This window comes from Trachinotus anak, unplaced genomic scaffold (assembly GCF_046630095.1).
Source record: "Trachinotus anak isolate AG129_WGS33_773 ecotype Australia unplaced genomic scaffold, CSIRO_AGI_Tana_v1 ptg000021l, whole genome shotgun sequence".
Classification (NCBI taxonomy): domain Eukaryota; kingdom Metazoa; phylum Chordata; class Actinopteri; order Carangiformes; family Carangidae; genus Trachinotus; species Trachinotus anak.
The window spans coordinates 17,835,013-17,848,546 of NW_027273872.1; the positions used below are offsets into that span (position 1 = coordinate 17,835,013).

Genomic DNA, 13,534 nt, shown 5'->3' on the forward strand with positions numbered 1-13,534 from the left:
AATTTTCCTATTCTAAAAATGGGAAAAGATGAAAGGCCGTGGTGGCAACATGTTAATGTTTTGCAAATGATATTCGGTATGGAAAATTATGATTCTACACTGTTAATGTAAATAATAAGATAAAATATTTGAGAGAACAAAAAACACTTTTAAAGCATACTTGTAACAAGATTTATCCAAACTCTTCAATATTTTGTAAAAAGGACAAGATAAAACATGTCTGTAAGGTAATTATTTATAGTAGTAATGTAACATAGAGACTAATAGCAAAACATATATTTTAAAGAGTATATTATGAGTATAAAGCATGGGACATGTTTATTTTTATAAACAAAAATATCAGACAATGTTTTCTCATCAGCACTTAAAAATTTTATCATTAAAGTAAACATTTTCTGTGGTTCTCACTGTTCAGTTGCTTTGCTAAACTGTGTGGATTTGTCTATGTTTCATTCACACAATAAGCCCTCCATGGCTTAATCCATTGTTTCTTTATGTGCACCTATTCATTTCTGTTTTTATTTACTGTCAATGATCTTGTCCTCACTGTGGTCTTCTGTCTGTGTACAAAGTTAACTCATGTTTTAAGAGCAATAAAGTATATTATATAAACTCTTTCACAGAATTTGGAACTGACATTGCATGCAGAAATCCTGCGGTAGTGACAGGGTGTCCATCAGAATGATTTCCAACAAATGACATCATGTGAAAGATAAATTCACTGTAAAAGTCTCTGTTGCTGCTACCAGCAGGTTCTTATTGCTGTATTTGCTTCTTTCGTTTGCCTTTGGAACAAACTGATGTTGACTCAACAGTGCAAACGTCATTGACTTAACACAACACCAATGGCTGACAGTAATAGGGTTGTCTGGTGCTGACAGTTATTTAAAATGGTTTTTTTTTACTGTGTTATTTGTATTAGTGCTAAACATACGAAAAGCAGCTCGTTGAAAACCAACAGATTGAGGGCCTCTTTGCCAAAAACACTGCAGTGAATTTATGTTCAGTTACAAAACTGATAAAAAAAAAGATAATGCAGTGAAAATACAACTGTCTGTGGATGTTAGATCTACAGAATGACACACAAGTTTAATTTTACACACAAGTCAAACATCAACATACAGTAATATGCCACTGTAATAGTATAAGTTTATTCTCAGTAGACATGTTGACACAGTAGGGAAAAGCACAGGTGTAAACAATAAATTTAACAATGGCTGAATTCCATTTAGCTGCTTCAGGTTCAGGGTGCTTTTGTTTATGTTGATTCACTGTCACACTTTGACAATTTTTATGTTATTAGTCACTCCTGTGCTTCTCCTACAGTGTCGACAAGTCAAATGTGTACTCTGAAATGGCCTATAACGTTAAACTAGCAGTGCTGCTCCTTATATGAATATTTAATTCTTACCTCTTTTAGTGACTGCATTTTGGTGACGCACATTTGTTGTAGTCCATGACTTCACCATGTTGTCTCTGAGGTCCTGAAGGGAGTGCCAGGCCCAGGTCTGCCAAAAAGAGAAACTGAGATAATGACTGGAATGTTTGGTACTGTTACCTCCCCACCTACAGCATAGGCAGGCTAAATATTGTTATTATAAATATATATGATAATATGGGCAGGGTAGCCGACATACACACCGCAGTGTCCTCCATTTGTCATGAAAGGTTGTGAATATTCACATTTTCAGAGGAGCCACAGTCAATATTGAAGCTTACAGGAGACACGTCAACGTTTTACAAACATTTACGTCACTTTAAAGCCAATGTGTGTGATTTTATAAAACAATGCATAAAGTTTTATCATTAATATGAGGCAATAACGTGGAGAAATGTCAAAACTCTGCGGTTATGAGTTGGTATCAAACTCCTGTTTCTAAGGATACCTAGCTCGGCGCGTTCACGTTACTTCCGTTCACGGCTCCTCTGGACCCGACGCGATGACGTCATCGCGGCAGAACGTCATTGAAAACGTGCGCGCCGCGCTGGGAGTGAGAGCCACACGCGTAATGTGTGGGACATAATGGTGGATAGGTAGGGAACACACTTTAGCTCTGTAAGAGTGGCTCGTCAACTGTTGATCAAATTTCCAGTCGCTGTCTTGGACTCTCCGTCTCCCTGTGACTCGACAGCTGCTCCCTGCCGCTGCCAGCTTTGACTGAACGACGCCCTGGACCGTAACAAAATGCCTAATATCAAAATATTCAGCGGGAGCTCACATCCGGACCTGTCTCAGAAAATAGCAGATCGCCTGGGTCTGGAGCTGGGGAAGGTTGTTACGAAGAAATTTAGCAACCAGGAAACATGGTGAGTTGTTGTCTGCTCTGTTCTGTTATCTGTTAAAGAGGCCTATAATCAGAAGTGTGCCTAATGCGCAAATGCTGTAGCCTGGCGACATTTATTTAATTAGAAACGTGGTGTCACGATGAAATTGCCGCGCAGTGTTGCTAGGAACTTGTAGTTCACGCGTGGCTGGGAACTCATGTTAACTAGCCACCAGCCTGCTATGGTTCTTGAACAACAAATCCACCTGACCTGCCTCCATAAACTGAAATTATAATGTCTTATCACATTTCACATTGAGACTGACATTTTCTGACTCAGCATCCCTCTGTTTCTCCCAGTTTAACCCTTGCGCAGATCAAATCACACGTAGACACAGGCCATTGTTTACTCTCTCATCTATCTCCTGCCTGCCATGGTGCGTTAGCTCCATGGCACTAAGTGCTGTTTGTCTTGTCACCTCTGTCCTCTGGCAGCGTGGAGATAGGAGAGAGTGTTCGTGGGGAAGACGTCTACATTGTGCAGAGTGGCTGTGGGGAGATCAATGACAATTTGATGGAGCTGCTCATCATGATCAATGCCTGCAAGATTGCCTCCGCCTCCAGGGTCACGGCTGTCATCCCCTGCTTTCCGTATGCCCGGCAAGACAAGAAGGACAAGGTGGGGGTGAGGGATATCTGTCTAATTACTTCTGTCATGCCATTTGCCATCCAGCATCATGACAAGAAGCCTGCAGCCATGTCAGTCAAAAAGGAGTCCACAAGGCATATTTGCTTTCTTTTTTTCGTTTGTTTTCCTTTTCCTCGTCCTGTATATGTTCCTGAATCAACTGCCGTTCCCATCTCATTCATCCCTGTTTAGCTATTTGCCTGTTATTTACTCTCATTCCAACATTTCAGTCATATTGCATGAATGGAATGTTTTGCACGTTTAACAACCAAATGTAAACCTTTATTAATCAGTAGAACTGGGAGATCTTTTGACATTGTGATGCATGTCTCTTATAACAATAAGACCTGTATTTTATTGTATTAAAAGCTATCACACAGTTTGGCCAAACATTCATTTTGAATGTATTTAACTTTTTCTAGCAAAATGTCAACTGAATGCCTGTCTCTGCTTAGCATTCGTATGTACTATACATACTGATGATTTTGGTATATCAGCTATCCCAGCATATGTTAAATACTGGGGGAAAATATCAATGGTCATAAACAAAATATCGAGGTCCAGACTGTAATAGTTGACCGTTATAATTTTGCTGAAATGTTAAGCTCTGAGTTAAGTGTTATTTTTAGAAACGAGCCATGCTTGCCAGTTCACTTATTCCATGTGACTGAAGAGATCTATTTTCATTGCAGAGCCGTGCTCCTATCTCTGCCAAGTTGGTGGCCAACATGTTGTCAGTGTCGGGCGCTGACCATATCATCACCATGGACTTGCATGCCTCACAGATACAGGTGAGCAACACCGAGCAGATCTAAACAGAAATGCATATTCACCATCCTGCCATGAATTCCAACCCCATTTGTGCCTGATTTTGGAGAACCAATATTAGAAACCAGACTTTCCTGGCCTTACATTTAGCTGCATGTCAACAAAGACCTTCCAGCAGGTAGTATATGTTCAGCTCCTGCTACCCCAGCCTGTTTAAGCTCTATTATCTTTTTCCAGGGATTCTTCGATATCCCCGTTGACAACTTGTATGCAGAGCCAGCTGTGCTGAAATGGATCAAAGAGAACATCCCTGAATGGAAAAACTGTACCATTGTCTCACCTGATGCAGGAGGAGCCAAGAGGTATGCTAGGTCCACCTACCATAGGTGCTCTACCCTTGAGCGTGGCTTACCTTCACCATATCTCCTCTAGAATTTACTTTAGATTACATTTCTGTTGACTGATCTCTGACAAGGCTCTAATTTGACATGTACAATTACAGTTTCATACACTTAGACACGAACACCAGCTCTAATTCACGGACATTATTCTTTACCTTTGCAGGGTCACCTCAATAGCAGACAGGCTGAATGTGGACTTTGCTCTTATTCACAAGGAGAGGAAAAAAGCAAACGAGGTAGATCGCATGGTTCTCGTCGGAGATGTGACCGATCGGGTCGCCATTCTAGTGGATGACATGGCGGACACATGTGGCACAATCTGCCATGCTGCTGACAAGTAAGCCCTTTCATTTGCCTTTTGTGGTAAATAAAGAGCATAACAAAAGACTTGACCACAGGCAAATGGGCTACTCTGGTTACTATGGTCCTGATGTAAAACTAGAGATCATTGCTGAATTTCATTTAGCAGTGATGCCTGTGGAGACATGTGATGCATTGTACTGTTTCTCTCCCCTAGACTAATTTCTGCTGGTGCCACCAAGGTGTACGCCATCCTAACCCATGGCATCTTTTCTGGCCCAGCTATTTCACGCATCAACAATGCCTGCTTTGAGGCTGTGGTGGTCACCAATACAATCCCTCAGGAGGAGAAGATGAAGCATTGTCCCAAAATACAGGTCAGGCGTTTGATTAGATTTATCTAGGGTTTAAACTGGTTATTTTGATTATGTATTTAGTGTGGCATGAAATAAGGGAAACTTGTTTTTTTTTTTTTTTTTAATAAAAGATTTACATATCATCATTAATGTTCTGTCAGTGAACTAATCACGCAGTCTAGTTATCCTTACAACTTGCTATCCTCTCTGCCTCCAGGTTATTGACATCTCCATGATCCTCGCAGAGGCCATCCGTAGAACTCATAACGGCGAGTCTGTGTCATACCTGTTCAGCCATGTCCCCTTGTAACAAATGATGTTTACCATCAACTTTTTTGCTGTTACACCAAATATGAGAAGAGGGAATTCCCCAACCCAAACACAATCATTTGCAAATATGTTCAGCTAACTAACCATGGAATAAAAAGAAAAAGAACTGTCATGTCTTTTACTAATGCTGACCCTGCTCACTTGAGTTCCTTCCCCCTTGAGCGAGTGTCCCTTCATGTTTGGGGCATCAAAGCAATTGCAAGCTACAAATTAAGGCCAGCGTATTTATTGTACATGGATAAATAAGAGTTTATCCAATGTCTCCCTTTGTCCCCTTTTCATAATATTTAGGTACAGAGTTTCTCCTGACCATTTCACCTCTCCAGGAGTCCTTTCAATCTGTTGTCAAAGAGCTTGTATAAATATCCCTGGCAGGTTCCAGTGGTCAGGAGAAGCATCTGGCATATAAAGCTGTTACAGTGCTTGTTTTTTGTTGATATAAACAAGTGTAGTTTTTCATGTTGCTCTTGTTAACCTCTGGTTTTTGAAAGATTATAATGAAGTGAATGTGTATTGAATTAGTTTACGGTGCCACTGAAGCTCCACTCAACCAAGAGTGCCTCAACAGTCTGAAATGAAATGATTTTTTCCTCTTGTCTCATCCTCCTACCCTACCCTCCTTATTTTGGTTTGTTTATTTTCTGACTGGATGTAGAGCTTTCACATGTCTTATCAGGCTGTAGAAGACGTTTGGGATGTTTCTTTCAACTCTTGAGGTGCCCTCATTGAGTGGGGTTTACCCAGTGTCCAGGATTTACCGTTTGAGGTTCTGCCTTGAAAATGTGTCTATAGAGAAGCTGTTGGGTTTTTAGCTTGGGGTCTCTGCAGGCTGGAGCTTCCTTCAGAAATGTTCACCTGCTCCTTTTTTCTTTTTTGTATGTCTGGAGGGAAGGATTTGTCATGAATGTGCATATTCCAAGCCTTTGTGTTTACTTTTTCAGTAGGATGAATGCACTAGTCATCTGAGGGTGCATTCTTAATAAAACTGAATATGCGTAAAATCTTAAATTGCATTTGATTTGTTATTGATGTCATTAATTGATCATGAGTTTATACCTTAATTTTATAAATGTATTCATAAAAGCTGTAGGATGAAGGTGAGCAAGTTAAAAGTGCACTGGAAGAGCATAATAAATGTTAGTTGGGCATTTCGTGGTATTAAAGGTGTTTGGAGAACAGTTGCCCTCAGAAGAGATGAGTCCTCAAGACTTTTTTTGTGGAAATTTGAAGGTGTCTTGGCCTGGAGGACGTTTACATCCTAGAGTTGAAATACATGGTGGTCGATATTTTATAGGCTTATTCTAGCATGTTTTTTTTTTTTTAGGCTCAGTATTTTCTGCGGTGAATAAAAGAGAACAGAATTCTTGGCAGTATGGAGAAGGCTTTGAAGGAGTATTTAGACCCTAATTTTGGCAGATATTTAAGACAATTTAACTGAATAGTTGATTTGTAAAATAAAAAGTAAAATAAAATTAGAATTATAACTCTTATCTTTATCTTTCCTGTTTTTGGACTTATGACTTTAACTATTTCTGATGATAATGTACGTAAAGTAAATTATTAGAGTATCATTATTCACAGTAGCACATGCAAAACATGAGAAGTTATGTTTCCTCATTGGACATGCCTTTTTCTAAATGAAAGACTATGATTGATTTATGAAACAACCAATCCAAGTGCACATGACGTATTCCGTCTTGACCAATAGCAATTATAGAAGAGGCGGGCCTATCACAGACTCTTGACAAGCTCGACCGGCTCAGTGAACATTGTAATGTATTGACTCTGCGTCCTGACGAGATTTGACAGTTATATGAACGAACCCGGGTAGAAAGCGTGTTGTCGCTGCAACAAGACGAATAAGCAGAAATTATTTTTTTCTCTGGACAGTGTTGGAGAACAAATAGCCCCCCCCGTGCTGCCTTTGATTTCCAGCAATCAACGGAGTAAAATTAGAGTAGACCATAGCTTTTCTATTTTTGTCGCCTGACCGCAACATACAAGGTAAGTAAATGTGACTGTATTAAATGTTTATGTCACATACCATCAGTTATTTAATTGTAATTTATTACAATTTATTTATTAAATTATTGCTTTGACCATCCAACCTTTATTTCTTTTCATTGTTTTCAGTTTCATTAACACTGTCCCGGATCAGGGCAAGCCTGAAATGATATGTGATTTGATTTCCACCCAGTTCAAGTATGACAGGAAGTCCAGACCATAAACCAGATGAAGAGCACCATAGGTATTCAGTGGTCCATTTCCAGAGCTACTTGCATGGAGGGACCTCCAGCTTGCTGTCCACCATCCCCACCCTTATTGTCTTCCCTGTGTACAAGACTGTTTTCCGTCAACAAATCCACAACTCCCCAGTTCACCAGGCAGTGGGACAGCTCTACAAAGAGGGACCTGTAAAGCTCTACAGGGGCGTGGCCCCACCGTTACTGATGAGGACTCTGAATGGCACACTGCTCTTCGGCCTGCAAGACACCCTCCTCCGCCAACTTTCCCTGTCATCCCAAAGTATCGTCCCCACCTCTGCTCTGCCTGCACTGGCTGGATTTGGTGCAGGTGTGGTAGAAGCTGTGGTGTTTACCCCGTTTGAGCGCGTCCAAAACGTGTTGCAGAACGGCCAGAACGACCGTCACCTACCCACCCTGAAGAGTGTTCTTGTCAGGCTGAAGGCACAGAGGCCGGCCTTAGGGTACTACAGAGCCTTCCTGCCCATCACAGCCCGCAATACTCTCGGCAGCTCCCTCTACTTTGGCCTGAAGGGGCCTGTATGTGCTGCTGTGGCGGGACAGGGGCTTCCTCCAGTGGCCTCCTCCTTCATCTCAGGGACGCTGACCTCCATGGCAATCAGCTTGGCTTTGTACCCACTCTCTGTACTCGTGGCAAACATGCAGGCACAGGTGGGAGGAGAGGTGAAAGGGGTCATGGCTTGTTGGAGGATGCTGTGGAAATCTCGGCAGAAGAGTGTGACTCTGCTGTATCGAGGAGGTTCTCTTGTTATTTTGAGATCTTGTATCACATGGGGAATCACCACTGCTATCTATGACAGACAGGAGAAACGTTCAGGCTGAGCAGACACTAAGGAAAATGTCTATATGCTGTCCAATTGATAAGTTGAAAATAGTCTTTTAAAATTATTTTTTAATATTTATGACTGTGAAATGCTTGAAAATTTCCCCAGACCACAGCTCATCTTTGTTCAGGTGCTTTGACCAGTCAACAGGAATGCAGAAGGCCAAATGACATGATCCATCATCTTCAAATGAACATGCAAACAAATTAACATACACTGCCAATTTTGCATGTCAGAGTGACCAGCTAGATGAAAGCACCACCGCCAGGATTTGAGCCCTCGTCTCTGAGCCCTCGTCTCTGAGGTGGTGGGCGAGTATTTATAATTAGCCAAAGTTGTCTGTTCAATAGAAATATAAATACGGTAAATCACAATTTCCATGTGTTGTCATTGTGTTATAGGGAAACTTCACGTGACACCTATAATAGTTCACCTGTGATGTCCTCTACAGCTTTGGAGGAGTTTTTTTTTTTCTTTTATAAGAATTGCAGGGATTTTTGCCTTTATTAACATAGTAGAACATAGAGATAACAGGGAATGAAGGGAAAGAGATAGAGAATGACGTCAAACAAATGTCATCTGAAGTGCATGTACTTATTTATACAACCAGTGAAGCATATAGAATAAGTGCAACTGGCCTACATACAATATAGCCTCTTACCCAAATGGAGATGACTGAATAGAGGGTTACACAGGTGTGAGAAGTCCTTAAGAATTTTCAAAACCTAAATGCAGATGTGGTACAGTTCAAAGATGGTGGCGAGTTTACAGCCAATTATTTTTGAAACGATGTGCATTATTCTGTCCACCAGGTGTGGACGGTCAAACTAAAAAGTCAGGATATCTCGGCCTCTGCTGCCTTTATTTTGACCATCTGTGTCTTGGCAGTACCCCAACTTCATGGAAGTGAAATACAAAATCACTGGAGTTCCCTTTTAAGTACATCGAGGATGGTGGTGTATAGTCAAGGTGTTATTTAACTGTCTGTATGATATAGCTACTAAATATGCATAAAAGTACTGTAACAAATAAGTTAGTTACTGACTCAGGGGTCAACACTGTGGCCTCACAGCAAGAAGGTCCAGGGCAAGGATCCGTCGACCAGCTGGGGCCTTTCTCTTCATGTCAGCATGGGTGTCCATAGACATGCATGTTAATTGGAATATTAATTATATGATTATATAATATTAATTGGAACAGCACTGACTCTATGTTAACCTATCCGGGGTATGTAAAATCATCACATAATAACATTCCAGTTGTTGCATTTTTTTTTTTTTTTTGCAAAGTGCATTAAAATTAATCTTATTAATCATACACTTAAGTGGTTTCTGTGTGTTTGCTATCCACACACTGCTGGATTTTTGTCAAATCATGTCATGATAACCGGTCCACTAGATGGCAGTGTGTTAAAAAAAAAAAATCATCCATGTCAACTACAATGGGAGCTCAATAGTCACTGATCAGTAGCACAGTGCCAGTTGCAGGCACGGGAAGGAGCAGATGATTTATTTATTTTTTATTTTTATTTTATTTTTTTGATGATTACAGCATTTGGGGCAAGAATGGACAACAATGCTCAACGGGCAGCCTATAATATCACGGGAAAGTCAGGCATCAAGCGTGTCCAATGGAAATTCTTCCCGTGAGCTTTGGGAGCCAATGAGAGACGGAGCATCAGTGTCCATGTTGGCGTGCAGAAGGGCGTGTTGTCTCTATTTAAACCGTTGGCTTTGCACGGATTACACAGACGCATCTTACCTGTAGAGGACATTCTCACTGCGCACTCCTGCACCAGGTAATTCTTTTCTGACTTTTCTTCTTCTTCTTCTTCTTTTTTCATGCATTCAAAAAGACACAAAATCCTTGCGAGGCAACGTAGAGCGGACATCATTATTCATTATAAGACATGATTATTTCTCTAAAAGGCTCATAGATGTTACACAGCGCTTCTGTCATAGGCCATAAAGCCGTGCCGACACAGCTGTAGACTGCGTTGATGAGTATTCCGTTACTGGAGGGTGTGTTTGGCCCATGTACCTGGCGGCGCCGCATTCCTCTGCACACAAGCAGTCTCTCTGCGTGTGTGCATCACTTAACTCTGCCCTTTCAAGCAAAGCCGTGACAAGTTTTTTTTTTTTTTTTATATGAATATAGATATAAAACCGTGCAATATGCAGGTGTGGACAGTGCCGTCATGTTATAGGCGCTGCCCCCAAGGGAATCTGCACACTGGATTTCTCTTATGAGCAGAATAAATTGCTCAGAAAAAAAACATAGTCGTTTAGCTTTAAGTCTTAAATTGTTTTGTCCTCATCAAACTTTTTCCTTGGCTGATGCAATGAAACACTTTACTTCCTTGCTGTTGGCTTTTTTTTTTTTTTTTTTGGGCCCGGGTGTGTATTTAATATTTACCTAATCTCTTTATTGGCCACACTTCACTGCAAATCAATGTCCAAGTGTATCATGTGTCTCTTTAATCCGGTCTGTCTTGTGGAACTGAATAGCTGTAAATAACAGTAGAGTGTAACAGGACACTACATTAGAGCTGTTTGTTCATTGAGGTAAGGCAGGTTAGAGAGAAGGTACATGTTGCTTCTTGTGACTGGGTTACATAACTCCAGAGTTCAGCTCAGTACAATTTTTTTTTTTTTTTTACTGAGGTGGGGCTTGATTTGTGCACCTGTGTGGGCATGTACTAAAGACAACATCTAGGTTGATTGAATGATAATGGGTCCGCGCTTTCTCACGCATTCTTTTAACGTTTTCTCATGCGCTCTTCCGTCTTTTGATTTGAGTTGTCATTTTTGCTCTCCTCCACCCCCTTTTTTTCCCATTAGAACTCTTCCAAAATGGGCGACAGCAATCCAGTCAACCAGGAGGTCGAGCAGTTTAACAAGCAGAAGCTAAGGAAGACTGAGACGCAGGAAAAGCAACATTTTCCAACCAAGGAGGGTAGGTGTTGAAGAGAAGGGTGCTCTTAGCAAAAGCCTGTCTCATCCGCCCGCCGTCCAGGTTTCGCCTTTTCCTTAGCTCCTTCCTCTTCATAGTTCGGTCCTCCTTGTCTGTCATCACAAGCCACAACTGCAAACATTGCGTTACTGATTAACTGCAGGTGCACACCCTGCTACCTGACAGCTTGTCCCTGTTCCACATAATGACAACAACATAACTCCACCTCCATCTATTTATTATAAGATCTCCGTCTGAGCAAATGGAGCTTCATGCAACCCAGCCTGTCACTTGACAGAGCAATGAGTGAGGCCCAGAGGATATACTGAGAGAGCCCTACTTTACATCTGGTGGGACACGAGGCAGCGGGAAGAGGAGCGTTTAAGTTCAAGTGTGGCAAGACGCTCATCCTTTCTCTCCCAAGGATGAGAGGCTCCCTGCTGACCGACTCCTGCTCTGTCTCAGCCCTGACCGTGTCGGAGGGAAAGCACATGCAGGCGGCACTGCTGTGGCTTGTTGGCTTTTTATGACTCTTTAACTGTTCAATTAACTTTTATAAAGAGAGAGGTGTGTTGAATGGGGGGAGGAAGCGGTGTTTCACAATACAGGTCTTTTACTGTCCTTTTTTTTAAATTATTTTACCTGGATATCAGGCATTAAAGTGAGACTGTAAAACTTTTGGAGTGAATTGAACTGATTTTTTTTTTTTTTTTTTTTTTTTTTTTTTTTGATAAATCATAATAATTTTACTAAAATTGCCTCTTTATTCATTTTAAAGTTTTTTTTTTTTTTTTTTTTTCCCTCCAGTGCCACACCCTGACAAATTCTTCTATTAATTTCATTGCTGCATGTTTTACATTGCTGCAAAAATCCCTGTCAGACATTACATTAAAGGGGCATTCTGTAGATTTTACACATGAAGTTAAGTTTACCTCTCGTGAGGAATACTAATCAAAATGTCAGAAATAATGTGTGTGATGTTTTTCTGTGGCTCTGACAGAGTTGTTTGAATCCTGGTGATTTAGAGAGCAGCTGAGAGAGGGAGACACTTGACCATTGACTGGAAGTTGTGTTTATTGGAAACAGAGCCAAACTCATGAGTGGAGCCACCTGTCGCACCAGCTGCTGCATAGACAAATCTTACATCTAGAATATTTGACACTGATGCTTTAGAGTATGATATGTTCTGTGGCGTGTCCTTCAGAGTTGTGCTTTAAAATGAATTAATAGAGGATGGTAATGTTTAAACACAGTGCTATATCACTTTCTTTCCTTGTTCTGACAACATTGCAGGACACGTCTTTTATCTCTAGACTCCAGACTGATCGCCTCATTTGTGTATGTCTTGTGATCACACAGAAATTGAAGAGGAGAAGAAAGCCAATAAAGAAGAGAAGTAACCAAAACACGCCTGCCATGATTGCTCTCCTTCACTCCTGCTCTTCCACCAATTACGAATCCTGTCCATCATCTCTGCCTCTGCCTCCTGTTTTCCATGCCGCCATGTTTGATTAGAAATGGTGTTTTGGTTGACGCTATGGGGAAAGATCTGTCTGTAATCCCAAATAAAAGATCTCAATTGATTTTTTTTTTTTTTTTTTTTTTAAATTGTGCTTTGACCATACAGTTTAGAAAGGGCTGAACAGAGAAAGAAAAGGATTCGACAGGGACAAAAAAACAGAAAAATCATGAATGTGAAATTAAATTGTACTCATGGAAATCCATCAAAGATACTGCAATGTTAACAGTACCATAAGTATGCCTGTAAATGGTGCCATTCATGAAATGTTCTGAAAAATAACACATAAGATGATATTTTTGTTTTAATAAAAAATGGATGTGTCAAAAAAGTTTCGCTTGAGTTGCATTTGCGTACATTTTGTCAAACTGTCTTTCTAAACCATAAATCATATTTGAACAGATTTTACCAGGACAAGATTGTTTCTAATGTACGAACGGCGTGAGTGGCAAACAAAAATGAAAATTGTTGCATATAAGCTTAGTTACTGCAACATGTTTCCTATTTTTGATAAACATTGCTGCTTCAATAGTCAGGAAAGGTAAGGCAGCTTGAGTAAATTGGATGATCTGAGAGCAACTGATTTTTAAGCAGGGTCAGCCATCTTTACAGGTCTCCCATTACAGCAGTGTTTTATTTTTCATCTTATGCCAGGCATGTGAAATTACGTAACAATGTACAAACATAAAACATGCTGAGAAAAGAAACCGTGAGACAGTTATTTAAGCTAAATGAGTTGTGATAAAATGTGTCATTCATTTAACTTACAAATAGAATTTATTGTCATTCTCTACATATACAGTATACGAGGGAATAAAATTGCACACTTAGAGTGCTCTGGTATGCACAATAAAGAAACAAAGTGGTT

General features: G+C 40.5%; 3 protein-coding genes across 5 annotated transcripts; all 3 read left to right on the forward strand.

Annotated features, from left to right (window-relative positions):
- The first annotated feature begins 1,975 nt into the window (after positions 1-1,975).
- On the forward strand, positions 1,976-6,115 carry prps1b (phosphoribosyl pyrophosphate synthetase 1B). 2 transcript variants are annotated; one of them, XM_071457987.1, is made up of 7 exons: positions 1,976-2,307; positions 2,760-2,949; positions 3,645-3,743; positions 3,958-4,082; positions 4,285-4,458; positions 4,639-4,798; positions 4,995-6,115. In XM_071457987.1, the coding sequence occupies exons 1-7, from the start codon at positions 2,186-2,188 to the stop codon at positions 5,085-5,087; spliced, it is 963 nt and encodes a 320-aa protein (XP_071314088.1). In that variant the 5' UTR covers positions 1,976-2,185; the 3' UTR covers positions 5,088-6,115. The 2 variants fall into 2 exon arrangements, with proteins under 2 accessions (XP_071314088.1, XP_071314089.1); XM_071457988.1 differs by having other exon boundaries at positions 1,978-2,307; positions 2,760-2,943.
- Positions 6,116-6,814: 699 nt separating this feature from the next.
- Positions 6,815-8,569, forward strand: LOC139606028 (solute carrier family 25 member 53-like). Of its 2 annotated transcripts, none has more exons than XM_071457990.1 (2): positions 6,815-7,111; positions 7,305-8,569. In XM_071457990.1, the coding sequence occupies exon 2, from the start codon at positions 7,312-7,314 to the stop codon at positions 8,191-8,193; it is 882 nt and encodes a 293-aa protein (XP_071314091.1). In that variant the 5' UTR covers positions 6,815-7,111; positions 7,305-7,311; the 3' UTR covers positions 8,194-8,569. The 2 variants fall into 2 exon arrangements, with proteins under 2 accessions (XP_071314091.1, XP_071314090.1); XM_071457989.1 differs by having other exon boundaries at positions 6,817-7,111; positions 7,241-8,569.
- Positions 8,570-9,834: 1,265 nt separating this feature from the next.
- On the forward strand, positions 9,835-12,997 carry tmsb1 (thymosin beta 1). Its single transcript, XM_071457991.1, has 3 exons — positions 9,835-9,993; positions 11,036-11,150; positions 12,507-12,997. The coding sequence occupies exons 2-3, from the start codon at positions 11,048-11,050 to the stop codon at positions 12,545-12,547; spliced, it is 144 nt and encodes a 47-aa protein (XP_071314092.1). The 5' UTR covers positions 9,835-9,993; positions 11,036-11,047; the 3' UTR covers positions 12,548-12,997.
- Positions 12,998-13,534: the final 537 nt, after the last annotated feature.

Coding starts and splice junctions, on each gene's coding strand:
- tmsb1 (XM_071457991.1), top strand. CDS start 11,048: ATGGGCGACAGCAATCCAGTCAACCAGGAGGTCGAGCAGTTTAACAAG. Junction 11,151..12,506: donor ACATTTTCCAACCAAGGAGG/GTAGGTGTTGAA, acceptor GTGATCACACAG/AAATTGAAGAGGAGAAGAAA.
- LOC139606028 (XM_071457990.1), top strand. CDS start 7,312: ATGACAGGAAGTCCAGACCATAAACCAGATGAAGAGCACCATAGGTAT.
- prps1b (XM_071457987.1), top strand. CDS start 2,186: ATGCCTAATATCAAAATATTCAGCGGGAGCTCACATCCGGACCTGTCT. Junction 4,083..4,284: donor GATGCAGGAGGAGCCAAGAG/GTATGCTAGGTC, acceptor TTACCTTTGCAG/GGTCACCTCAATAGCAGACA. Junction 4,459..4,638: donor ATCTGCCATGCTGCTGACAA/GTAAGCCCTTTC, acceptor TCTCTCCCCTAG/ACTAATTTCTGCTGGTGCCA.